The sequence below is a fragment of the Mustela putorius genome, unplaced genomic scaffold (assembly GCF_011764305.1).
Source record: "Mustela putorius furo isolate JIRA1106 unplaced genomic scaffold, ASM1176430v1.1 tig00000592_pilon_pilon_pilon, whole genome shotgun sequence".
NCBI classification, from domain to species: Eukaryota; Metazoa; Chordata; class Mammalia; order Carnivora; family Mustelidae; genus Mustela; species Mustela putorius.
The window spans coordinates 5,731,639-5,758,180 of record NW_025421426.1 but is presented as its reverse complement, the minus strand read 5'-3'; the positions used below and the strand labels follow the sequence as shown (position 1 = coordinate 5,758,180).

At 50.0% G+C, this 26,542-nt stretch overlaps 2 protein-coding genes across 3 annotated transcripts; one reads left to right on the top strand and one right to left on the bottom strand.

Annotated features, from left to right (window-relative positions):
• The first annotated feature begins 6,029 nt into the window (after positions 1 to 6,029).
• On the top strand, positions 6,030 to 7,300 carry LOC101681310 (interferon lambda-1-like). Its single transcript, XM_004746218.3, has one exon. The coding sequence runs from the start codon at positions 6,136 to 6,138 to the stop codon at positions 6,706 to 6,708; it is 573 nt and encodes a 190-aa protein (XP_004746275.1). The 5' UTR covers positions 6,030 to 6,135; the 3' UTR covers positions 6,709 to 7,300.
• Positions 7,301 to 10,019: 2,719 nt separating this feature from the next.
• Positions 10,020 to 20,813, bottom strand: SPATA2 (spermatogenesis associated 2). Of its 2 annotated transcripts, XR_001178495.2 has the most exons (4): positions 20,496 to 20,813; positions 14,397 to 14,844; positions 12,092 to 13,432; positions 10,020 to 10,402 (listed from the first exon to the last, which is right to left on the bottom strand). XR_001178495.2 is itself a non-coding variant. In XM_013053187.2 (3 exons), exons 2-3 carry the CDS (start codon positions 14,730 to 14,732, stop codon positions 12,206 to 12,208), a joined length of 1,563 nt encoding a protein of 520 aa, XP_012908641.1. In that variant the 5' UTR covers positions 14,733 to 14,844; positions 20,496 to 20,813; the 3' UTR covers positions 10,020 to 12,205. The 2 variants fall into 2 exon arrangements, 1 of the variants encoding a protein (XP_012908641.1); XM_013053187.2 differs by having other exon boundaries at positions 10,020 to 13,432.
• Positions 20,814 to 26,542: the final 5,729 nt, after the last annotated feature.

Below are 26,542 nucleotides of genomic sequence, written 5' to 3'. Positions count from 1 at the left end.
AGTGGAGGGGCCTCGGACCGGCCCAGCTGCCGGCCGGCTCACAGCTGCTGCTGCCCACAGGTGGCTGGGAGGGCGTCCTCCCCGGGTCTGCTCTGCTGCTGCCCCCCGGACTGCGGATCAGCCCCTGGGCGCCCCTGCCAGGCCGCGCGTGCAGGACCACACCGGGCCTTCCTCTAGGTTCTCAACCCACGCAGCCGCGGGAGTGTGGCGGAAGGCCGTGGCGTTCTCCGCGGGAAGCCTGGAGCCTCCACTTATTTTTACCCCCTCAGTCTTCCAAAAGGCATCCAAAGCTGCTTTTGGTCACAGACACAGACCAAAAAGAAAAGAAAGAAAAAAATAAAAAAAACACATGGACTAGAAAGTGAAAGCAGGTAGGACCGCCCGTCCTGCTCCCAGGCATGGGCCTTCTGGCAGGGAAGCCGGTGCTGGCCCTCTTAGTTCCTTCCAGCCCTGCAATTCATCCCCATTCCCGCTGGCCCTGACCCCCAGCCAAAGAAGGAAGTGGGGAGAACATATCACACCCGGGACCCTACCTGTACCTGGGCAGCCCAACCAGGGGCCCGGACCGTGCCGGGGCCAGACGGGGAGCCGGCTGGGGAGTCGGGGCTGGGTGTGCGGGGCACACGTGGCTCCCTTCATCGGCTCCCTTTGCCGCCTCCGAAGAGACCTGGGTGCAGAGAAAGATTTCTCTACATAATAAAACCTTGTGAGTGTGATGACAGGTGGCCCTGGAATGATGGGGACCCTGGCAGAGTCTTCGCAGGCCACCTCCGACTGCCAGGGAGCCTGGACGATGGAGTTGTGCCAAGCAGAGTGTCCTGATAGTAAAAGGAGAAGGGGTCCCGAGTGGCACCTGCCACAGACGGTTCATTCACACTTGAACCCACTTCTTGACTCCTAGAAGAAGCACTCAGGGTGGAGGGGAGCGAGCCAGGGAAGTTTCACCTTAGAGGACAGAAAGTTCTGGGGGAGGGCGACACACAAAGGTCACGGCTCCATAAACCCCAACACGTCACGTGCAGCAGAAATAACCGATTCAAATTCACGAAGTGAGACAAGCAGATTCCAAAAAGCAATATCTAGCCTCGAACAGTTAATGGTGTGTGTATAAATAGGAAAAAATCGGGAAGGACAGGTGCTAAGTTTTAACTTTGGTTCTCTCTGAATGGAAGGACAGTGGTAACTTAAAACCTGCTGTTATTTGTATCTGTTTTCTCTCTTTCATGGAGCACGGCGATCCTGTGCTCGGGAGCACTCTGCAAGTCCCCTTCACATTTCGTAATGTGATTACAAACAAAGCCACAGCGAGAGCTATGCGCTAAGTGGAGAGCATCGATGGGACAGAGCAGTAGGGAGACAGGAAGTCTGTCCTCTGGTCGGAGTCCAGATGGAAAGAATCACTTTGAAGAGCGTCTGGCAGTGCCTCATAGAGTTAGCGACACCTGTCACCCTTCAACCCAGGAATTCCCTCCGAGATTCATGCCCTGGAGCAGACCACTGTGTGCGGACCAAACCCGCATTTTTTGAAAAAAAATTCAAAGGACTATTTCGTGACCTGAAAACGATATGAAATTCAAATTTCAATACCCATACATAAAGCTTTGAATTTTTTAATTAAAAATTTACGGAAGGGGCGCCTGGGTGGCTCCATTGGTTAAGCACCTGCCTTCAGCTCAGGTCATGATCCTGGGGTCCTGGGATGGAGCCTGCATCGGGCTCCCTGCTCGGCGGGGAGCCTTCTCCTCCCCTCCCTGCTCATGCTCTCTCTCTCCCTATCTCTGTCACTATCTTTCTCTCTCAAATAAATAAATTTTTTTTTAAATGTATGGAAATTTTTTTCTCTCATTATGTAAGTACCTGCATAACTTTTCTTTTTCCTCTTGGATCCTGAAGCCAAAAATACTCACTACCTAACCATTTACAGAAAAAGCCTGCCCACCCCTGCCCTAGAAAAATTCTTACACACTCTTGCACCAGGAGACACTCGTAAGAATATTTGCAGTAGTGCCTCACTGAAAACAAGCTGTTTCTCACCAGGAGTGCGGATAAGCCGTGGCACAGTCCTGGAAGGTGCTCTGCGGGGCAGGGAGAGGACGGACGGATGGATGCAACTAGAATGAACGCATCAGTGCAGTTAAATCTCAGAGCACAGAGAGGAGAGGAGAGAGAGCTGCGGGCGAATACAACGTGACAAGCGCCCATAAAACCACGCAAAACCATGTGAAACGATGATGCTTTAGGATGCAGACAAGTGCAGTGGAAGCACGAAGGAAGGCTAGAAAGATCAACGCCGGAGCAGAGGCTCGTCTGGGGCAGAGAAGGGAAAGAAATGCACTGGAACTGCACGACCCCTGCCCTGGCTTCAACCATATCTCTGATGTCCCATTGACTAGCGGAGTCCTGGGCAACCGGGAGTTAATCCTACCTGGAAATTTGCAAACAGGAGCCTCAGTTCTGCCCCCATCCGTAGGGGGGTATCTAAGACTCTCTCCAAGGGGCCAAGACACCCTCCTCTCAGTCAAGATAAGGTCTGGTCATAGGTGGCAAAATTAAAATCAAAAATAAAATCTTTCCTAGAGTCCTTGAGAACCAGGATTCTTAGCATGGGAAAAAGATGAGTTCAAGTAAAAATCCTGTGGTCCTGAATTTTAATTTAAAGTGTAAGTATGGGGGCGTCTGGGTGGCTCAGTGGGTTAAAGCCTCTGCCTTTGGCTGAGGTCATGATCCTAGAGTCTGGGAGCGGCCCCCACATTGGGCTCCCTGCTCGGGGGGAGCCTGCTTCTCCCTCTGCCTGCTGCTCCCCCTGCTTGTATGAGAGAGAGAGAGAGAGATAAAAGAAAAATAAATAAAATATAGATTTTTTAAAGAATAAGCTCTGTTCACTAAAAAGACATAATAATATAAAGAACTAAAATACTTAGAATATACTGAAGTTTTAAAAAATATATGTATGTGCTGAAATCAATGAGTTAATGATACTTTTTAAAAAATTAGTCACTATTGGGAGATGCTAAGGCATCTGCTTTATTAAGTGAAAATGAAGGCAAAGGGTGCACCTGGCTGGCTCAGTCGGTACAGCATGTGACTCTTGATCTTGGGGTTGTGAGTTCAAGCCCCACACTGGGCCTAGAGCTTATTTTTAAAAATAGTAATAAAATAAAGGCAAATAATTAAGCATTTCTCTCACTTAAACTACTAACAGTCAACTAGTAGCTAAGGGAAGTTTCTTTTTCTTTTAAAAAAAATAATTATAAACTTATAGGAAGTTGAAAAAAAAATGCAAAAAGGTCCTATGTATACTGCACCCAGTAGTAAAGTCTTGCACAAATACACAACAGTATCTCAACCGGAAAACTGACATTGGTACAAGCCACAGACCTTGTTCAAACTGTATCTGTTTTACATGTACTGTGCAACAGGGTGTGTGTGTGTTTAGTTCTATACAATTTTATCACATGTGGAAGGTCATACCACCACAAAGAAGTTTTTTTTAGGGGCGCCTGGGTGGCTCAGTGGGTTAAAGCCTCTGCCTTCGGCTCAGGTCATGATCCCAGGGTCCTGGGATCGAGCCCCGCATCCGGCTCTCTGCTCAGCCGGGAGCCTGCTTCCTCCTCTCTCTGCCTGCCTCTCTGCCTACTTGTGATCTCTGTCTGTTAAATAAATAAAATCTTTATTTAAAAAAAAAAAAAAAAAAAAAGAAGTTTTTTTTATAGAAGTATTCTGGTCGCAAGGGAATACTACAATTGGAATATCTGCATTTTGCAACTTCCAATGAAATGACCGATCGAAGCCCCAAACAACAGTTCTAATGGCTGTTAACTACCCCAAAGGCAGAGAATGCAACGTCACGTGCCTCCTGACAAAGGAACTAAACATCTATGACTTACTCTCATTCCCCAAAAATCAAACCTAAGTCTGAGCAAGCCTCAAAAGGCAACTACCATGTGATGTACCACAGGGACAGAATGAAGGACAAAAACCACAGGGTTTTTGCAGAAAAGAAAGTTTAACAAAATTCAACACACTTTTAAATTTTAAAATTTTATTTATTTATTTTTTTTTTGACAGAGAGAGAGATCACAAGTAGGCAGAGAGGCAGGCGGGGGGTGGGGGAGCCGGCTCCCCGCTGAGCCCAATGTAGAGAGTAGAGAACCCGATGTGGGACTCCATCCCAGGACCCTGAGATCATGACCTGAGCCGAAGGCAGAGGCTTAACCCACTGAGCCACCCAGGCGCCCCAGCACACTTTTATGATAAAGACACTCAACATACTGGGCACAGAAAGAAATTACCTCAACATAATAAAGGCCCATATGAAAATATATGGGCCACAGCAAACATCATACTCACTGGTGAGAGACTGGAAGCTCCTCCTCCAGGATCAGGAACAAAGCAAGGATGCCCACTCTTGCTACTTGAATTCAACACAGTATTAGCAGTCTCAGCCAGAGCAATTAGGCAAGAAAAGGAAACAAAAGGCATCCAAACTGGAAAGAAAGAAGTAAAATTGTATCTGTTCTCAGATAACATGATCTTATATGTAGAAAACTCTAAAGATTTCACACACACACACACACGCACACGTACACACACACGCACACACACACACACACACAAAACTCTGTTAGAACTAATAAATGTGGGCGCCTGGGTGGCTCAGTGGGTTAAGCCTCTGCCTTCGGCTCGGATCATGATCTCAAGGTCCTGGGATGGAGTTCCGCCTCAGGCTCTCTGCTCAGTGGGGAGCTTGCTTCCTCCTCTCTCTCTGCCTGCCTCTCTGCCTACTTGTGATCTCTGTCTGTCAAATAAATAAATAAAATCTTTAAAAACAAAGAACTAATAAATGAATTCAAGTTGCAGGATACAAAATTAACACATAAAAAATCAGCTACCATTTATCCATACACAAACAATGAGCAATTTGAAAAGGAAATTGTGAAAACAATTCCACTCACAATAGCATCAACAAGAATAAAATACTTGGAAATAAACCAAGGAAGCAAAAGACTTGTACACTGAAAACATTACTGGAAGAAATTAAAGACACAAATAAAGGCAAAGACATCCTGTGTTCATGGGTTGGAAGACTTAATATCGTAACAATGTCCATTCAACCCATAGCAATCTGCCGATTCAATGCAATTCCTATCAAAATCCCAATGGCAATTTTATAGAAATAGAAAAAAAAAAAGTCCTAACATTTATATTGGATCTCAAAGGCCCCTGAATAGTTGAAACAATCTTTAAAAAGACAATGTTTGACTCCTCACACTTCCTGATTTCAAAACATGTTACACACAAAGCTACAATCATCAAAATACTATCGGACTGGCATAAAGGTAGATGTACAGACCAGTGGAACAGAATAGAGTCAGACGTAAACCCTCACGTATGCGGCCAAATGGGCTTCAACAGAACACACAGTAGGGTTCAGACAGCCTCAACAGACAGTGGTGGGGAAACGGGATATCCGAACACAAGAAAGTGAAGTTAGACCCTTCCCTTAAGACGTATATAAAACTTAACTCACAAATGGACTAAAGGCCTAAATGTAAGACCTAAAACTATAAAAGTCCTAGCAGAAAACAGGGGGAAATGCCTGACATAGGATTTGGCAAAGATTTATTAGACATGCTGCCCAAAGCACGGGAAACAAAAGCAAAAGCAGAGCAAACCAGCAGCACCTCAAAGCCCCCTAGGCCTCGAAGGTGGCCTCACCCACGCCTCCCAGCCCCCACCCCACTCGAGTCGCTTTCCCATCCCTCCACCTGCCTCGGCCTCGGTAAGGGGTTCCCCAAGGCCCCCAAAGGTTGGCCCGAAGCCGAAGGCTGTCCAGCCACAGGGACTTCTCGGAAACAAGGTGTTCTCCTGTGAGTGAATTTCAGTTTCTCTTTCCTTCTGGCCAGGTCCGGGGAAGGGACCTGCGGGCTCCCCTGTCTCTGCGCCTGGGTGGCCTCACCCAGACCCACGTGCTCACCTGGGAAAGGACTGGCCCCGCCCACAAGCGCCTTTCCCGTGCAAGTGGAGATTCCAATTTCCACTTGCCTTTTCCCTTTACCTACATCAGCCGGGGCTGCCCAGGCAGCCTGGCTAAAAGCAGAGCCATGCAGCGGGGAAAGCAGTGGGGATCTGGCCATGGCGACAGCGTGGGTCCTGGTGCTGGTGACCTTGCTGCTGGGCTTGACTGGAGCGGGCTCTGTCCCTACTTCCAACCCCACCTCAACCAGAAGGGGCTGCCTCATGAGCAGGTTCCAGTCTCTGTCACCGAGCGAGCTGAAAGCCATCAGGAAGGCCAAGGATGCCCTAGAAAATGCGCTCTCGCTGAAGAACTGGAGCTGCGGCTCTTGCCTCTTCCCTCAGGACAGGGACCTGAGAGTGCTGCAGGCCTGGGAGCGCCCCGTGGCCTTGGAGGCTGAGCTAGCCTTGACGTTGAAGGTCCTGGGGGCCATGGCTGACTCGTCCCTGGGGGTCGTCCTGGACCAGCCCCTCCGCCTGCTGCGCCACGTGCACTCGGAGCTCCAGGCTTGTGTCCCAGCTCTGCCCACAGCAGGACCCAGAGCCCGGGGCCTCCTCCACCACTGGCTGCACCGGCTCCAGAAGGCCCCAAAGGAGTCCCAGGGCTGCCTCGAGGCCTCCGTCACGTTCAACCTCCTCCGCCTCCTCACATGGGACCTGAAGTGTGTTGCCAGCGGAGACATGTGTGTCTAAGAACCCAGGGCCCCACGCTCAGCCCGCCTGGGACCCGGACCTTTCCTAGGCACAAAGCCTCACCCCTGCCTTAAGTTATTTCCTCTCAACCCCTTATTTATGCAGCCCTGATCCATACTCATGAGATGTTTATTTTTCTACTTTTGTACAACGTGCAGCAAATAAACAGGAATGGGGGGAAAAAATAAAGCGCCACTACTCCGGAGACTGAGAAAACAGAGGAACGCATCAAACAACAGCGCGGCTGCAATCAGCAGAATGCAGGCTCGGGCAAGCTCGGAAGGACTAGAAATCCAGCTTAACAAAAACATCTCAAGGAGAAAAAAAATGAGGAAGATTGTGTCCCTACACTCTACAAGGACAGCCTTCAGGGTAAACGTGATTTAAAGATCTATCCACCATTGCGATGTGGAGACCTTATTTGAGCCCTGATATGGTTTCTAAAACATGGATTTCTAGGACAACTGGATTTCAGAACTCTGATTGCATACCGATACGGTGCACTGAAAGTCCTTGTCTTGGGGAGTCAGGCTCAGTCAGAAGAGCATGGTGATTCTTGATCGGGGTCGTGAGTTCAAGCCCTGCGTTGGATGCCGAGATTACTTAAATAAATAAAACTTAAAAAAAATAAATAAATCAAAGTCCTTGTTTTTTATTTTTTTATTTATTTTTTTAAAGAAGATTTTATTTATTTATTTGACAGACAGAGGTCACAAGTAGGCAGAGAGGCAGGCAGAGAGAGAGGGGCAGGGAAGCAGGCTCCTTACGGAGCAGAGAGCCCAGCCCGACTTGGGGCTCCATCCCAGAACCCTGAGATCATGACCTGAGCCGAAGGCAGAGGCTTTAACCCACTGAGCCACCCAGGAGCCCTTCTTTCTATCTGTCCATCCACTTCCCTCCTAAATTTCTTTGAAGCAAATTCCAGATACCTATTTCATTTGTGAATATTTCAGTGTGTGTACCTAAAAGACAAGGACTAGGGGCGCCTGGGTGGCTCAGTGGGTTAAAGCCTCTGCCTTCGGCTCAGGTCATGATCTCAGGGTCCTGGGATCAAGTCCCGTATCGGGCTCTCTGCTCCACAAAGAGCCTGCTTCCTCCTCTCTCTGCCTGTCTCTCTGCCTACTTGTGATGTCTGTCAAAGAAATAAATAAAATCTTAAAAAAAAAAAAGAAAAGAAAAGAAAGGAGACCAGGTCGGCTGCAACTTGATAACTGCTGTGTTGTTGAATCTGGGTTCAATGTACATAAAATTTGTAAATAAAAAGGTTTCTTCAGTGAGAAAATGGGGTGGGGAGGGAATGTGGTTTAAGCAAGGTTAATAGTTCATGCCTTTCTTACATAAAACCTCTGGCGGTAGGCAGGGCAGGCTGGGAACCGTGGCGGCTTCCCGAGCCTCAGGGACCGGCCCCTTCCAACTGCTGCCCCGCCCTCTTCTCCGCCTCAGTCTCACATGGTTGCTCCACTCCAGCCAACACAGCCGTTCCAGCCAGGAAGGAGGAGTAGGGTGGGAAGAAGGACAAGATCCTGTGAAAGACACATTTAGGAAGCCACACAAACCACCTCTCGGTCCCAGCGACCAGACACGGGCGCTTAACCATGCCCAGCTACAGGAGAGGCTGTGATAGGCAGTCTTCGTTCTGGATGGCCATGGGCCTAAAAAATCAGGGCTTGCATTACCAAGGGAGAAAGGGTGAGCGGAGAGCGGGGTTCAGTCTGGACCATCTGCCGCCATCCTTATCCCTCTGAGACTGGTAGTGAGGCGTGGGGGGTGTCACAGATGGGTGCTGGGAGCTGGCGGCAGAGCTAGCGGACAGCTGGTGGGCCTGATGATGTTAAATATGCTTGTCACTTACATCCCCGGATGAGGCGATCTGCTCTGAAGTCACCGCTCTGCTTTGGATGCAGGAGTGAGTGTCTGGCTTCCTCTGCTCTCCCAGGGCCGGGTGTGCGTCTCCAGGAAGCCGCCGTGCCCAGCAGTGCCATTTCCTATGCTGTAGCTGACACCAACCCCAACGCTTCCCCGGGCCTTGGTCTGGCCCGAGGCCTGGATGATTTGTTTGCCAATGCAAAATGCGTGAAATGGAGAAAACTGCTTCTTCTCTCCCCGACAGCTGAGGGGCCCTGTCGGGGCCAACCCAGCCGTGGTCAGTCCTGCAGAGACTCTGCTGCTACCGAGAGCCTGGATGTCCCAAACCACGGCTGCTCTTACACCACCCTCATGGTTTTCGCCATACATCTCGCTTTCAAGTCAACCTTCCTTTTAAAAAACCCCTAAACTGGGGCGCCTGGGTGGCTCAGTGGGTTAAGCCGCTGCCTTCGGCTCAGGTCATGATCTCAGGGTCCTGGGATCGAGTCCCGCATCGGGCTCTCTGCTCGGCGGGGAGCCTGCTTCCTCCTCTCTCTCTCTCTGCCTGCCTCTCTGCTTACTTGTGATCTCTCTCTGTCAAATAAATAAATAAATCTTTAAAAAAAAAAAAAAATAAAAAATAAAAAAAAAATAAAAAACCCCTAAACTGATTTTTGAAGTGATCTACCATGGCTGCAGATGGAAAGCAGTATGGCCTGCTCCAAACAGAAGGCAACCGAACATCCAGCTCAGATTCTGCCCATGCCCAATACCTGCTTCCTCCTCGGTCAAGACAAGCTAGCAGTGAACGGACTTCCTCCTCGGCATTCAAATGGACCAAAAGAATTAAAGATGTAATTAATTTTTGTCATTATGTCCTCCAGTGTTACCACCAACAATCGTTTCTCCTGGAGTCTGTGGTCCCAGACCTAACAAATACAGCTGAGGGGTGCCTGGGTGGCTCAGTGGGTTAAAGCCTCTGCCTTCAGCTTAGGTCATGATTCCAGGATCCTGGGATCAAGCCCCACATTGGGCTCTCTGCTCAGCAGGGAGCCTGCTTCCTCCTCTCTCTGCCTGCCTCTCTGCCTATTTGTGATCTCTGTCTGTCAAATAAATAAATAAAATCTTTAAAAAAAAAAGAAAGAAAGAAAGAAAGAAACACGCTGAGCTCTGCACACCTCATTTTCTGCACACCTTACAGGCGGGGATCGTAATACGACCTAGCAAACAGGAAAGCTGAACGCTGTTACATGGGATCATGCACGTAAAGTCCCAGCATAACCCGGCTCACGGTGTGAGCTCACGAATGCCGAATGCCGGCTATTGTCACGTCTCAGTTCTGTGGAGGAGAAAATGTGAGTCCTGTCATTGAAGAATGCGGTTTGAGCAAAACAAACAAAAAAATCCAGGCAACCCAAACTTCAACAGCAGCAGGGAGGGAGGGACATAAAACCCCAAACGCCTGGTTTAATAATGGAAGACACTTTATTATTTTTTAAATCATCTCTCAACATTTCAATTCTTAGTAGAAATCAAATGTAAAACATCTGCCTTTTTAAATTAGCATATATTTTATCCAGCTCAATCACAGCAACCTCATACAAGAAGGTACACACCAAGAACAGGGGCAGAGCGTTTTCTGTTCCAGTCTGTGAACACAACAGCATCTCCGTGATGACATGTGCGCCAAACCTTCTCTCCCAGGATGAGGTGGGCACTCCTGCTTCTGCCCACTGGTGGCACAAGTGACCTGGCATCACAGTTGGTAGAGTTCCCGTAGGCTGGAGCGATCTGGGAACGGAAAACTAGCAAACTAGTGCTCTCAGGAGTAAAACAGGCATCGACACTTCTGAAATGTGGAAAGGAAGAACATCAAAGATGATGACCCGAGTGGCCTGGTCTTAGTAATAAAGGGGTTGAAATTCAGCTGTATATACACATTGAGTATCTACATGTGCTCTACCAGATATATAAAAAAGAGCCATAGAAGATTTGGAAAACCTTAAAATCACTCAACCGAGTTGGAAGAACATGAGCAAATTCAGTGACCTCAGGATTCAGCCAGATTTAAATTTGTTCAAGAGCTGAATACCTCCTTCTACTACCAGAAAACCCACTGCATGTAAATTCCTATAATATTCTGTACATCACAAACACTTATGGTTAAAATATAGTAGTTCACAAGGAAGTGGTTTTATTTTCAAATTCTTGCCCCACTCCTGCTCTGCACCCCAAAAGGAAGATCCAGGGGTCAGTCACTCAGAGTTTAAGGGGCCTTCAGGTTTGGAAGTGCTGAGGCTCAGCTGAGTGTCTCAGGAAACGTCCGTGTGATGGGCACACGCTGACTCGGGCCCACTTTTAGTGCAAAAAAGATCACTGATGTCGCAGAGTCCCGGAAACAGGCGAAGAAGGCTGAGATGGAGGGGAGGGGGAATCCCACAGGATTTTCCTTCTGAAACAAGACTCCAGAGGTTTGGAGTGCGAGGTTCACATGCAGCAAGAGACAAAGACCAGGCTATTGATCTGCAGGGCAAGGGTCCTGAAGGTCACTACGTTACTGCGGTCCACAGGTGCAGAGACCGCGCCCCCCGACCCAGCCCATGCTAGCCCCCTAAGTGTACACTGGAGGTAGGTATATAGAGATTTATTGTAGGGAAGACAGTGGCTCTCCACCGACTCCGGGACATCGTCTGTCTCTGCCCCCACACTCTCCGCTCTATCCTCGGGCTGTGGTTTGTGTAGGGTACAACACGGAAGGGCACGAGACCCTCCCTTGGAAGACTGAAGAACCCAGGCCGTTTGTATAAATAGCTACATAATTCATGTTTTAACCACTTTGAAACACACGGCAAGTTGAATATTTATTTAAAAATAAATCTCAAAAATAATCTATTTACAGTACAGTGAGAAGGGCATGTGCAAACAACAGAAAGGGGGAACAGTCCATCCTGCCATGGAAGGCCACACCTGGATGTGCTGGAGCAAAGCGCTCGGACACACGGGCCGCACCGAGCTGCAGTGGCAACAGGATGCCATTCAGGGACAGCTGGACTCCGCCCACCCTGGAGACTTGGACAGGAGGAAGTCAGCAGGGTGGGGGGAGTCCAGGTGGGGATCCTTGTGTTTGGGAAGGGGGCGGCCAAAGGATGAGCCATGGGAAGAGGCCCGGTGTGGCAGGAGGGCTCATTTCACAAGCCAACAGGCCTCTAGCTCGGCGCTCCAGGTGGGCATTTGGAGGTGACCTGGAGGGCCCTTCCCAGTCCAAGTTGGCTTTGGAGTGGTGGTGGTGGTTGGCGGGGGGGGGGGGGGGGTGGAGTCTGGGGGGTGGGTGGGTGTTGACAAGGGTCTCGGAGTTAGAAATCCTCTCCGAAAACAAAACGAACAACGCAACAGGAGTGGAGAGATTAGCAAAAATGAATCTGAACGGAAGTGCCACCCTCTCCCTTGTCAGGCGACAAAGCAGCCACCAGATGAAATATCTGGGCCACCCAGTGAACTCCCATATGGCGCAGCCACGCCCACGATCCCCGACACCTACATGGTCAGATGCAGGTCTCTGCTTCTGAGATCAACACACTAACACTTCTTCCCCGGAACGGGGAACCGGAAAGTCAGTGGCGTAGCCCTTGGAGCAGGGGGTGCAAGGTCCAGTCTATCTGTACACGAGATGGGAGAGCTGGGTGGACTTGTAGTTCAGCTGGTTGTTGGGCATGAACTTGTGCAGCTCATTCTTTTTGCAGCAGGGGTCGTAATGGTAGGCGCTGAGACAGCCGTCGCAGGAGACTTTCGAACACTGGGTGCAGGTGTTGGTGGCACCCGGGCGGTTGCAGAAGCCACAGCGGGAGGTGGCTGTGGTGGGGGTCTTGGGTTTTGGGTGGAGGTGTGGCAGCCGCTCAAGGCCCTGCGTCTGGCCAGCGTACTTCTCCCGCAGAGATGACCCATGGGCCAGGCTGTCGTGGGCGGAGGGCTTGCCAGAGAAGGCGCCGGGCTTGGAGGCTGGGGGACCCGCGAGCAGGCTGTCGCAGCGCTGGCAGAGGGAGGAGTTGCAGGACAGCCCGCAGTTTTGGCACTTGGACAGGGAGGACTCTTTGGCGGGGGGTGAGCGCTTGTGGTAGACGGGGTGGGCATCGTTTCGGACCAGCCACACGTCCGGCCGCAGGGCGTCCTGCCTCCGGTATGCGGCCCTGGGCTCCGAGTCTGTGTACAGATCCACGTCGTCCTGAGCGGAGAAGTATGTGCCACGCAGCAGGCCGAGGCCGTTGCTGGGGGAGGCGGACGGCAGGTCATCTGGGCTTCCATGGGGGGAGCTGGACATGGTCAGCAGCGAAGCAGACGGGCGAATGATCTCATCCTTGAGGTCGTCCCCCACGTCTGGCGCCGTGGGCTCCTTCCGCAGGCTCAGCGAGGCCTTCAGGGGTGGCTTCCGGCTCTCCCAGTAGCTGTCGTAGGCATCTACCGACCTCGAGGGCTTGGTCACCCTCGGCTTGTAGTAGTCCTTGGCCGCCCGCTCGCTGGCTGACTTCTGCAGCGCCACGCGGGCCATGGAGGCCGTCAGGTGCTCCCGGCCCTCAGCCCGCCGCCGCAGGGCCTCCGAGCAGCCCCGCACATCCTCCGTGCTGCTTTTGCGCTCGTTCACCACGTCCAGCTCGGAGTAGCCCTTGTCCTTGACTTGTGAGTGGATTTCCAGCATCTGCTCACACTCCACCTTGGCCAGAAAGAGCTCAAAGGAGACCATCTTCACCTGGAGGGTCTCCACAAGCTCCTTGAGTCTGTACGCAGTCCCTAACTCAGGCACGTAGCCCATGTAATGCAGGATGGCTCGGATGTCCTCTTCCAGTAACGACGACTTGACATAATAAACGAAGGGGCCCGTGTAGGTCTAAGGAGAAGGGGACAGAAAAACAGAGGCACCGTTTGCTCTCTGAGACACATGCAGAGCCGGTTCCAGAGCCCGGCACACCCAGGGCAGAGCCTCTGGAAGCATAGGGGGAGCAGCGGGGAGGAAGGATCTCGGCAACCAATCACTGCAGCAGGCAGAGGCTGGCTCAGCGCATCGGGCGCAGGAGACCGCATGGTACTCCTGCCTCGAGCGGAGGGTACAAAGCTGCCGGCTTCCCATACGGGGCTCAGCAGCTCTGCTCCAGATGAGGAGGAAACAGGGCAAACAGGCCTAAAGAGAAGGTATGAGAGCAGAGGCAGAACGCCCAGTGAGTGAGTAGAATATTCCTTTTGGGCATGTCTGCAAGTTCTGAAGAATCGTCTGGCTTTGTGGAAGCTCTCCTGAGCCATCACCTGGCTTCGGAATGATTCCGAGTTCTCTTTCTCTCTTAAATCCATCCTCCAGCCTCCTGTCTGTTACCACCCAGTCCAAACCGGCTCTCAGGGTACCCCAACTTCCATGGCAGCCTCCTAACTGTTCTCGCCGCCCCCACTAGTCTATTTCCTATCCAACAGCCAGAAGGATGCTTTGCAAATGGAAACCTGACCCTGGCCTGCCCTGATTCCCAGCCTGCTTAGGGTCAATTTAAGCCCTATGCCCTGGGCTTCAAGGCCCTGTATCACTAGGGTGCTGCCTACCTTTCCAACCTCACAGCTTCACGTGGGAGCTGCCAGGGGCAGGGACCCAGTAAAGAGATGACACTGGTCAGACAGCAAGTAGGGAGCCTCCCCCAGCGGGGGGTGGGGTGGGTAAGGGGGAGTATTTCCAGTTGTTATGGCAAAGGCAGTGGGGAAGACAGGAGAGTCTGTGGGCAGAGGAGGCAGTAATTGGCACAAGCCCTCTCAAGTGGGTCTGGGAGGGGAAGAAGGCAGAACAGTGCGGTTGGCCCTTCCCTAGACCTTACCTTGATGCTTCTGAATTCCTTCTTCCACGGGTAGAGGAAGAGGTTGACGCCCACCGTTTCCAGCACACTGAAGGCGCAGTGCAAAGCCCGCAGGCTGGAAGAGCTGAGCGAGCGCAGGGAGCTCTCCACCACCTCATAGAACTGGATCAGCCGGAATCGATAGAAGGGATCCACCTTGTGTAGGCTGAGCAGGGCCGAGGCTGCCACTCGAAGGTACTCATCACTGCCAGGCCGCTGCTTGCTGGGGGTAGTGTCCACTCTGCCCTCATGGAACTGCACGTACTTCCGAAATAAGTCATCCTTATATTTCGTATCCATTGAACTGGGCTTCCCCATCTGATCCAGAGACGGGGAGGGGGCTACCTTATCTCCTCCATGGTTTCTGGGTTCGAGGCAGGGCCATGGCTAAAAGCACTGACATGGTGCCCACCCGCACTGGGGGCGCGCTCTGGAAAGGGAAGAACAAGAAGCACGTCATTCCTCGAAATGGTCCACGTGCCCAAGCGTGGCTGCTGAGACAAAATGAGAGGCAGAACTGGCCTGAGCTACCCCAGGCATCACCAGCCCTGGGTCCCTTTCTGCTCATTCATTCACCACATTTACCGAACACGGACTATATGCCAAGTTGTCGTGGAAACGAACAGGTCCGTGACTTTGCTGAACTCCTGAGTGAAGAGTACAGCTCCAACCTGGGTTTGCAGGGAGGAGGAGTCTTAGAAAGGCCCCACCCCCAGCCTGGGCAGTGCGAGTCAGACCTGAAGAATGCGGGCTTCGCTGGGCAGAGAGGCGGGCGGAGACCGTAACAGCAGCAGCACCGCCAGGGAGGAAGGCCCCGAGGAACACTGTCGGCGCCTACTGTGCGCCGGGCACTTAGGCACACAAACGCATTTCATTGTCTTAAACGACCCTAGGAGGCGGGATCCCCATTTAACAGATGTGAAAATTAAGACAAAGAAATATTAAGAAAGTGCCCAAAGATCTGGAACCACGAAGAGGCAGAGCTGAGCCCTAGCGCCTGGCTCTGAAGTCTCGCCCTTGACCGCCGCGCCCTGCTTTCCTGAGGCAGGAAGGAGCTTGGCCTTTGAGCAGAAGGCAGGCCAGTGCAGCTGAAGCAGCGAGGGCAAGGGAAGGGGGCGCCCAGAGATGAGGCTGCAGGCACCATCAGGACAGGAGCCCACGCCCCGACAGTACATTTGACTCAAAGATGCCCGGGAAGCACCTGAAGAGCTCGAAGGAAGAGGGAGAGGGCTGTCCTACTAGGGGTCGCCTCACCCGCCTTTGACAGCCTGCATTCCCCCATACCTTCTTTTATTTATTTATTTTAAAGATTGTATTTAATTTTTGACAGAGAGAGACACAGCGAAAGAGGCAACACAAGCAGGGGGAGTGGGAGAGGGAAAAGCAGGCTTCCCACAGACCAAGGAGCCCGATGTGGGGATCTATCCCAGGACCCTGGGGTCATGACCTGAGCCAAAGGCAGACACTTAACGGCTGAGCCGTCCAGGCGCCCCCCCCCCCACACACCTTTAGAGAGGTTTATAGTCCCACTGGGAGAGGACAGAACATTCTGAGCTGGGCTACACCAGATTTATACATTCTCGCTGTCTGCTTGGCTGCTGGTGAGTAGAACATGCACAGAGCAAGCAACAGGGTTGGTGCCAGAAGGCCGGGAGCAAATCTGGGTTCACAGAGGGCGCTGCCAGGGCTGGGTGGGTGCAGTGGGCAGCGCGGCACAGGCATCACCAACAGATCCCAAAGCCAGACTGCCTGGGTGTGACTCTTGGGTCTGCTTCTCTGGGCAAATTACTCAGCCTCTGTGGGCCTCAGTTTTCCCCTCTGAAAATAGGGGTTGGTAATAGTACCTACAGTCCATATTTGGTGGAAGGTCATGTGCCATGAGTATATAAAGCTCTTCACAGAGGACTGGCTCGGGACAAGCCCTTGACACACACGAGCGGCTACTGCTGCTCTCTGGACGGGCCGGCCCCCTGCCACAACAGCGCACATTCTCAAGAAGCTACGATCAGAGCGGGCGAACATGTCTGCCCAGGAGGCGATGTGCATTTCCAGCCTCGTCCACTCTGACCACTAGCTACAGGCACAGGGATCCTAACTAAATTCCTCGCTAAGGGAACCCAAGCACAGAGCCAGGGGTCTGTGCTTCATAAGCACCTGTCTAAGTGCAGGAGGCTCTTGCTGGCTGTGGAGACAGCGCGGGACTGAGAAGGAAGCTGAGGGGAGGGGACAGCCCTGTGCTGCCTACAAACCTGGCAGCAACCATGAGGCCCATAAAGTCATCCACATCTCGAGCCGCTCGCCTGCCTTCTCCTTTGGGAAGACTCTTGGAAGATCTGAACTATGAGGTGAGCGTGAGCTGTGCGGGAGAACTGGGGACAGAGAGGCCGCCTTCTCCCACCCACCGCCCTGCCAAGGGAGCCCAATGCTTCAGGGACAAATACACTTAAGAAGCACAGGAGGCAAACATAAGTCCATTAGGATAAAATTCTACCTCCTGACCAAGGTCAAAGGCTTCACATGGTCTACTCCTGCGCCCTCTCACAGCTGCCTTCCCTTTCCCTCTAAGTTTTACCCACAGGGACCTTTCTGTCTGTTCCTCAAACCCACCAAGCTCATTCCTGTCTCAGGACCTTTGCCCATGTTGTTCCTTTTGCACGTTCTTCCTCTGATCTTTCCCATAGCCGGCTTACTCTCGTTACTCAAGCATTAGTTCAAATGTCACCCACAGGTACCTCACTGGCAACTCCCTGCTTCCCAGTCCCTTGGGATCCCATTATCGTGGGATAATCACCATCTGAAATTACCAACTTTATTTATTCATTTACTAACTTCCTTTCTCTTTGTACCCCCCCCTTACCCAGTAAGCTCCGCAAAGGCAAGGACCACATCTGTTTTGTTCACCAGGGTGCCTAACACACAGCCTGGCACACAGTAGGTGTCTGATCAAACAGGTGAAATGAATGATCAATTCAAGATGCCACTCCTTCAGTTTCTCACTGAGCTCTCCCAAGAATCCTGAGAGATCAGCTGGAAAGAGAAGGAACAGAGAGGCTCCACGACATGACATGCTGTAAGGAGCCAGGGTAAGGGAACCCAAGATTCCAAGCCTGCCCTCTGAGGCACTGTGTTCCTTCCCATACATACCCTATGATTTCCGAGTTCAACAAGTATTTATGCAGCACCTATCCTGTGCCAGGCTCTAGGATGGGTGCAGTGGGAAGATATGGGGTGGGTAGGGGGCAGCAGTTGGGAAGCCACAGCCTCGCCCTCAATTCTAATTGAAAGAGCTTATTATCAAAGTTATTACAATCCAAGAAAAGACATCACTGCCCTTGCTATTAAAAACGCATATGGGGGCACCTGGGTGGTTCAGTTGGTTAAGCCACTGTCTTCGGCTCAGGTCATGATCCTGGAGTCCAGCTCCACAGGGAGTTTGCTTTTCCCTCTGACCTTTTCCCCTCTCATGCTCTCTCTCTCAAATAAATAAGTAAAATTTTTAAAAAAGCAAGAAAAAGAAAAGAAAAAAGAAAGAAAAGAAAACGCATATGTATTTACCATTTTTTATTCATCTGAGAGAAACTTCCGTCCTGTCTCTGGCCCCAGGGACTATTTTTTGGTTCATCTGATAAGAATTTAAACAGAGGGACATCAAGACTCCTAAATACAGCTGTGGTTTTTCTCCAAGGAAGTCAGCTTTGAGCCTATAGAGGCGGATTTTTTTTTTTTTAAACGAAGTCAGCCACCCTCAAGCTCAGTGTCTGCTGCTCTGTAATCACACCACAGTCCACACCCTTGTTTGTTGCTAGCACACAATAAACAAGGAAAAGGGATCTGAATAGCCCAACTGGTGTTCCAAATCCTAAAGTCAAGGAAAGGAAACCAATCTATGATGCATCCTGAACCAACATAGGCAGGTGAGGAAACAAGTGAAAGGAAATGAATGCTGAGATAAGTAAGGAAAGAGAAGGGAACGAATAATCACTGAGGTCCTACTATGAGCTAAGCACAGGGCCTTCGGCTTTAACTACATCATCCCACTTAACCCACATAACGTTAGAAGGAAACCAAGGTTCGGCCATGAAACCACCTGCGCAGTGGAGTTTCCAAGGGTCAGAGCTGGAGTTTGAATCTGGTAGGCCCTGAGGCCCAAGGCAGAAGTGGATCTGAGGCCCAAACCTACGTCCAATGCCAAATCCTTGACTCAAGCTCTGAGCTAGGCCGCTTCTAGGCAAAGCCGCCCTGCGGCACCTGCTGGACAGCTCTACTTGAAAGGGCTAGGCTAAGTTAGAACATCCTACGGCAGGCGAGCAGAGTTAAGTTCTAAAAATTCCTATAGTAGCAAAATTCACATCTTCCCACACAGAACGGGGCTGGAAGAGCCACAAATCTCTTTATGATGTAAGCTCAAGGGCCAAGGGAAGAGGCTGGCCAGAAACCGGCCAGTGGTGAGGCAGCTGACATCATCCCTTCTGAATACATTTTCTGAGAAAACAGGCTGCATTGTAGCTGGTCATAGCTGGTGTCTTTTCTGAGCATAGAGCCAGCAATTTATTCCCAGCACTCTGCGAGAACAACAAAAAAACACACTCTCTGCAAAAACAGCGTGGTTACAGGAGACTAGACAGCGCAATGACAGAAGCCGTTAATTTCTCCAAGCAACCCAAGGATTGGAACATCATGACGTGCCAGTCTGGTGGGGTGGGGAGGGGGGGAGAATGGCACTGTGAACATCCCTAACAGCGTCAGGCGGGTGCCCAAACAAAGCCAACAGGCCTGGTCAGCACTTCCTGCACCCACAATCTGGGCTCCCTTTGAAAAACAAGTCGATGAAGAGAAATATTACATATACAGTCAGAGAGGTGGTGGCTTTTTAAGGATTTTTATCTTTCTAAAGATTATTTTTTAAGCATCTCAAAGGAAAGCTGTATCTGTTTAAAACCTCACTGAAAGGAACTGAAATGATCTCGGGGTAGCAAAGCATTAGCTTGGCTTTACCTCAACAGGCCCATTCAAGCAGAACGCTCCCCAAACAGCATTTGAAGGCGCCCCCTCCCTGCACAGCCAAAAGCTATTTTGGTCCCAGCATTGCCCCAGTCCACAGGTTTACAGATCTCTGGTCTAGCTTCAGCCAGCTCTGAGTTCCCTCAGCCTGCAGAGAGCACCGAGAGGAGAGCAAGCAATTCAACCCCTCCACCTCCTAACCCGTCACTCCCTTGCACTCAATTCCAATTCTGAAGCTTCTGAGACACATACATCTAAAGCATGCTGCACGGGTTGTGAAACATCAGAGGATCTCCAGACCCCAATCAGATTCCAGAGAAATTCAGAGGCCTTGCAAACCTCTGAATATAACCCCAGTGGTGCTGAAAACGGGCTTCCTTACTGGCAGCTGCCCCACAGAGGGGCTCTAAAGGAAGTAGTTTCGCCTCCCCGCAGGGGCAGAAGCTAGCGGCTGCTATTCCCAACCTGGTCATTCCTACGGCCTCTGAGGGCCATACTGGTTGTGAAAAACACCCCAGTCCCAAACTCTGGCCTCTTCTGGGTGCATGAATGAATTAACAGCAGCTATCATTTACAGGATGCCTGCTGTATGTCAGAGACCGTGCTTCACAAGCATCATCTCATTTGATCCCCACCACAGCCTTAGGCACGTTCACTTCCATTTAACCAATTAGGCAAATGAAGCTCGGAAGATGAAATGACTTGTCCAAGGTCACACAGTGAGTACAAACCCAGATCTGCTGCCAGAGACTAGGCTGGGGACCACTGCGCGGCAACTGCCTCCCGGTGGAGTCAGGGTGGCCTCCCGCTTGGTTAGTCCCCAAAGAGGGGGTGTTCCTGCTGAGCTGCCCTGAGCCACCCATGGCCGGTCCCAGGAGTCTACGAGGCAACCCTCGGCGGAGTGAGGATCCTGAGGACAAGCTGGGCTCTCGGGAGGCCGAAAAGGCGGGGCCGCCCGTCGCCCCCGCCGGCTGCGAGTGGACCCCACCCCCGGGTCGGCCAAGCCCCGCCGACTCAGGCGCCCCCTCTGCCCTGGGAAGCGCCGGACGCCGTTTCCGCCCGCGGCCGCCCCGCACTCACCCCGGCACTGTCGCCGAGGACGCCCGGGTCGAGGAAATCCAGAGGGAGCCGCGGCCGCCGCCGGAGCCGGGCCCGCCTGGGCTCTCGTTGCTCCGGCCGGCTGCAGGGTACCGAGGCCAGTATCCCGGGACAAGCGGCGACCCGGAAACACTCGTCCAGGAAGTGACGTCCTTCGGAGGCGGGTCCAAAGAGAGGCTGGGTCGCAGCTGCGCGTTGCGCCGGGGAGAGGCCGACGGTTGTGGGCGGCGGAGGAAGAAGCGGGAGGCAGCCGAATGAGCAGAGGCGTAGCGGAGTCCGGCTCTGGGGCTTGGAGGGCCGCCGCCGCGACTGGGGCTAGACCCGGAAACAAACGGGCCGGACGTGACGCAGGCCAGCCTCAGGATGGTGGCTGGCCGGGTTGTCATGGGAACCGGTCTGGAGCTGGGCGGCGGAGGCTGGGGCTGTGAGCGCGGACTGAGTGATCCCGGCCTCCGCCTCCCGGACGGGTCCCTTGTCCAGGTGATCCGCGAGTGGCGCTCCCAACAGCGCCTGAGCAGGAGCTAACAGTTGGAGCCCTCGCCCCATTTTACAGACGCAGGTGCCGAGGCTTAAAGAGAGAAAGTGAGATCCCCAGCATCATGCGAAATGAAATCTAGCCTGGAGAGGACTGTTGATGTCACCGGCCTTCTTTAAGAACGGGGCTCCCAGCTTTGCCTTTGCCACTTACTAGCCGCGTGAATTTGGGCGAGTTACCTAACCTCTCTCAGCCTCAGCTTTTTCACTTGTAAAATGGAATACTAACAATACCGCCTGCGGGGATCCATGTGAGAGTTAAGTGATTTAACACATGGAAAATGCTTATTACCATAATTAGCATATAGTAAAGCTCTAAATATGTTTTGTTTTTAAAACCTGGTTAAGTCAAAGAAAACTGACCTCTCTCTGCCCTCAACTTCCCTAAATGGAAGCCAGCGTTGAGGAAGTCCAAGCCAAGGTGTCGCCTCCTTGCTTTGTAACTTTTCACCAGACATCTGGAGGTACCTGCGTGGTCTACACTGGCATCAGTCATGGTGGCTTGTCACTTCACTTCATGGATTTGTCTCTACTCCCACCAAACCGTGAGCTCACCAAGGGCTCAGCTTTTGTGGTTCACCACTCACTGAATCCTTACTGCTTGCAAAGTGCCTAACTCATACCCAAGACTTTGTCCAAAATATTTGCGATTGGATCATTATTCTCTCTCTCTCTCTCTCTCTCTGTCTCTAACTTACCCCAGACATTTATTGAAGACTCAGAGTGGGGCACTTGGGTGGTTCACTCAGCTAACCACAGGATTCTTGAATTCACCTCAGGTCCTGATCTGAGTCGTGAGCTGGAGCCCTGCATGGGACTCTGTGCTCAACCAGGAGTCTGTTTGGGATTCTCTCTCTCCCTCTCCCTCTGCCAGCTCTTGCTCTCTCTCTCTCTCTCTAAATAAGATCTTTAATTTTTTTAAAAAAAGAGAGAGACTCAGAGCCCATTTCATGCCTTGTTCTCTTCCTCCATCTTGCTCTTCTACCTTTCTGGCCTCTGTGCCTCTATATGCTGTTTTCTCGGTGTAAGTGTTCTTTCCCTCACCTCTTCCTTTCTATACATCTACATATATGTATACGTGTATGTATACGTATATCCATTCATTCGTTCATTTTAAGCCTGACATCCCCCGAAGACCTGGAACTCCTTACTCATCTGTCTCATCTGTGTTTCCCCTGAGTTCTGCACATTGTCTGATCAGGATGTGCCCAACAGATGCTCCTTGATTGCACTATTCTCTCTCTTAACCTTAGTGTCCCCAGCTACCCTCAGCGGATCTTGTCTCAGAGGAGTCAGTGATACAATACACAGGGAAGGATGTGGAGAACCAGCAACATGCTATTCAAAGAGCAGTGATGACTGTATCTGTTGCTCTCAGAGCATCATTCAAGGTCTTTGTGTATTTCATCCTTTATCAGCTCAGGTTTAAGCTCCTCGTTGAATCATTTGTAAATTGATGGTGTTAATAGGAATTTCAGCTGAGAAAAGCCACAGAACTTGCTGGCTTTGCTACGACTCAAAACTGTTACAAGACTGCATGAGACTATTAAGAAGCCCCTTACCGATCTGTGGTTCTGTGGCAGCCAAAAGGGAAATAGATTTTTAAGGAGGCTTTACTAGTAAGAAACACTAGTCATTGATATGCGGTGATGTTTTGTATCAGAGTGGGCCCAAAGTCTCTGTAGAGAGCTGTGTTTCTCATCTTTTAGACAGGGTTGAAGGCCTGAGATTTCTCTGCTTGGGGAACAGAAGCATCCTTTTCAGATTTCATTACATAATGATTAGCAGATTATATAACAGTCATGTGACAGTGATTAGGCACCTCTACTTCCTAAGAGCCAACAACACAAAAAATCTACCTACTTCTTTCTATTTTTTACTTTTTCATCACAAAAATAATGCATGAATTCCAATGATCAGATGTGTTCAGAACAAAAAATGAAAAAGAGAAATAACCCTATGACCCAACAATTTGATGTCTTGGAATCTACCAGATAAACAAGCGTAACTACAGGGAGAGACCTGTTGCATCCTTGTTTGTAGTGCAAAAGCGAAAACCGAAAGCATTCTAAATGTCCAACAATAGGGAAATGAAATATCCATACTCGTGACTACTACGTATCACTTAAAAAAGATGATGTAAACCTATTCAACTCTGCAAGACATACTGTGGGCTGAAAAAAAAAAAAAACCCCTTGAAATGAAAAACAAAACATCAACCAATACCATATATTTTCTAAAGGTATGTGTATATGTATAAAGTCAACAGGGGACAAGAGTGCAAATATACATCATTTAAACAATTTTTTTAAAAGATTTTATTTATTTATTTGACAGATGGAGATCACAAGTAGGCAGAGAAGCAGACAGAGAGAGAGGGGGAATCAGGCTCCTCACTGAGCAGAGAGCCTGATGTGGGGCTCGATCCCAGGACCCTGAGATCATGAGCTGAGCTGAAGGCAGAGGCTTTAACCCACTGAGCCACCCAGGCGCCCCCATCATTTGTTTTTTAAATCATCCTATAACTACATATGATATGATTTTAATATCTTCCCTAACAGTCAGTAAGCTCTGTGAGGACATAACTGTGCCGGTTCTGCTCACAATTATATCAGCGCTATCTGCCATATACACACTACCCCACATGAAATAGGAGGTTCAAAAGTATTTGTTTCTGGTGGAAATTGTCATTGAATGCCAGGTTTGATGTTAATATTTAAGGAACATACTATGGGCAAGAGGGACACAGCCCCTGCCCTCAAGGAGTATATAGTCTCCTTATCAGAAAGAGAAGATTAGGGGCACCTGGGTGGCACAGTGGGTTAAGCCTCTGCCTTCAGCCCAGGTCATGATCTCAGGGTCCAGGGATCGAGCCCCACATCGGGCTCCCTGCTCAGCAGGGATCCTGCTCCCCCCTCCCCGCCTCTCTGCCTACTTGTGATCGCTCTCTGTCTGTGTCAAATAAATAAAATCTTAAAAAAAGAAAAAATATTAATAAGAGTAGATGGAGTAAGAAATCTGTAATTCAGGATAGAAGGTGGTAAATGTTAGGAGAAGGGTATAAAGCTTATAGAATGGAGATGTGACCACCAATAGGGCAAACTGGGGGCAGCTTCAAGGAGGAGGTGGCATTTGAGTTGGGCTTTGAGTGAGTTGGATGTATTAGGATGTCCAGCTTTCCTTGCAGCTAGAGAGGAAAGAAAGCAATCAAAAGCAAGGACCAGAAATTAATACTCTACTGCCTACAACCATATAAGGTAAGCAAAACTGGGTACTAGAGTACTACAGTCTCATATATTACCAGATATTAGTAGTAATGTTATCTAACATAGTGGCTGGCTCACAGAAGGCATTCAATACATGCTTCAGTGAGAACACTAATGTTATTGATCCTCTACCATGCTCCAACCAATTATTGCCAGTTTCCCTGCTGACTGTGATCAGATACTCAGATTTCTAAAGAGGAGGGAAGTCCAGATTTTTAAGTGAAATTCCTCAATTATAAACACCATGTGTAAATACACTTCATAGTTCTGTCTGCTGAGAGAGCCTACAAAAAATGACACCCCTCTAACAATAAGCACCTAGTACCCAGATCTTGCTTTCTAAATACCATTCTCTACTTTAAAAAAAAAAAAAAAAAAAAAAGGCTTCTTGGAGAAATGACTGAATCTCAGTGTTGGGACAGGGAAATGCCAACATGAGCCTGGACCATCTTACTGAGCCAGAAAGTAAGGATATGCCAAAAGAATCATGTGACATATTGAAAGGACACAAAAGTCAGATTGGAGGGGTTTCTTCTATTGCCCAAATCTGGAACAATTTGAACATCAAAATAAGTAATGATAGTAATGAAATATAATCCTTGGTAGGGGAAGAAAGCATGACCCCATACTGATACTAGACATAACAACATGAAGTACTGTGTTGGCCAGAGGAACATGTCCAAGGGCTATATGTAGCCCCGGGTACCAGGTCTGACTCCCACACTAAGGATGGATGAGAAGCAACAAGTAGTTCAGCTGATTAGAGAGATGAATGCACAAAGTGAGCTGAGAATGGGGTGATGGGAGATCAGCCCAACCTCTGAGGACCTTGAAAGTCAGGCCAAGAGTCTGGATTTGACCCCTGGAAGCACCTAGGAAACAGTGAAGGTCTGTGAGCGGGACAGATCATGATTATAGCCCTTGCTCTCCAGCCCAGGTGCTTGGTGGTGCTTGGTGGATAGGGTATGGTGCATAGGAAATCAGCACGTAAAGCCCCAAGAAACATGGCACATTGAAACAGAAGTGAGTCTGCAGCTGGTACACCTGGGTTCAAATTCCTGGTACTGCATATCATGGCCCCATGAGTTGGACAAGCCACTCAATCTCTTAGCCCCTCCACAAGCCTGGACTCTGGAACCAGAAAGCCTGGATTTGACTTTGCTCCTTCCTGTGTATGACTTTAGACAAAATGACCTAACTTCTCTGTGCTTTAGTTTCTTCACCTTTGAAATGAGAAATATAAAAACAGTACTTACTTCTGTACAGGTTATGAGATAGTCCATATAAGCACTTGACATAGTTAATGCTCATTAAGCATTATCTATTATCAAGCCTTTTTTAGTAAGTGGGATAATGCATGGGAAGAACTTCACCCTGGGAAGTTCCAGTGCCTGGAAGGTAGCAAGCCTGCAACTAATGTTGTCCATGATTAAGGTCATTGCTGTGCAGCATGAATTTGCTAGGGGCTAAGAATTCCATCTGCTTCTCAAAGCTCAAAATTATTAAAAAAAAAAAAAGGCTCAGAATTCATTCTGGTATCCACTGGTAGAGGAAGGACTGGGAGAATTTTGTAACCCCAAAGAAAGCATGTCTAGAAATGAAAGCTGGCATGTCCGGATTCTTCACAATCAGTAAGAAAGGCTTTCTTCCTTCTTTTCCTTGAACTATAAACCCAACTTGCCAATCGCTTCAATGTCTCTGCATCTGTCTTGGGAACCAGCCACAGATCCAAAAGTAACTCAACTGACTTAAGGCTGTTTATTGGGAGGTCCTTCTTGTCCAGCACAGCTCCATGGAGACACAGCTCATGGGGCTGGATGTGGAAGACGCAGCGAGCAATCCATGAGGGTGATTGTAAATTGCTCCTGAGAGCGGTAACTCAGACTTTATGTGCTCCTGGTACTTACTATTCTAGTTCCTTAAGGTGTTATGTCTTAAAGGACTATTTGCTAAAATCAACCGTCTTTGTCCTTCCCTTGAACAGGCCAGGGAAAACCACAAATAAGTTGTCTTTGTTCCATAGCTACAATACCCCAAAGCAGGAAGGCAAAGCAGTCTGAAACCAAAAGGCCTGAGTTGAGATCCCAGCTCTGCCAACTTTCTAGCTGTGTGGCTTTGGACAAGCAGTATAACCTCTCTGGGCCTCGGTTTCCTTATCAGTGAAATAGGACACACAAACAAAGATTAAAAAGTGAGGCCTACGATATCTTCAAAATATTAAGGTCTTGA

What these genes read in the sequence shown, in the direction of transcription:
- LOC101681310 (XM_004746218.3), top strand. Translation starts at nt 6,136, where the DNA reads ATGGCGACAGCGTGGGTCCTGGTGCTGGTGACCTTGCTGCTGGGCTTG.
- SPATA2 (XM_013053187.2), bottom strand. Translation starts at nt 14,732, where the DNA reads ATGGGGAAGCCCAGTTCAATGGATACGAAATATAAGGATGACTTATTT. An exon ending in AGGAATTCAGAAGCATCAAG is followed by an intron (nt 13,433 to 14,396) that starts GTAAGGTCTAGG and finishes CCTTCTCCTTAG; the next exon opens with ACCTACACGGGCCCCTTCGT.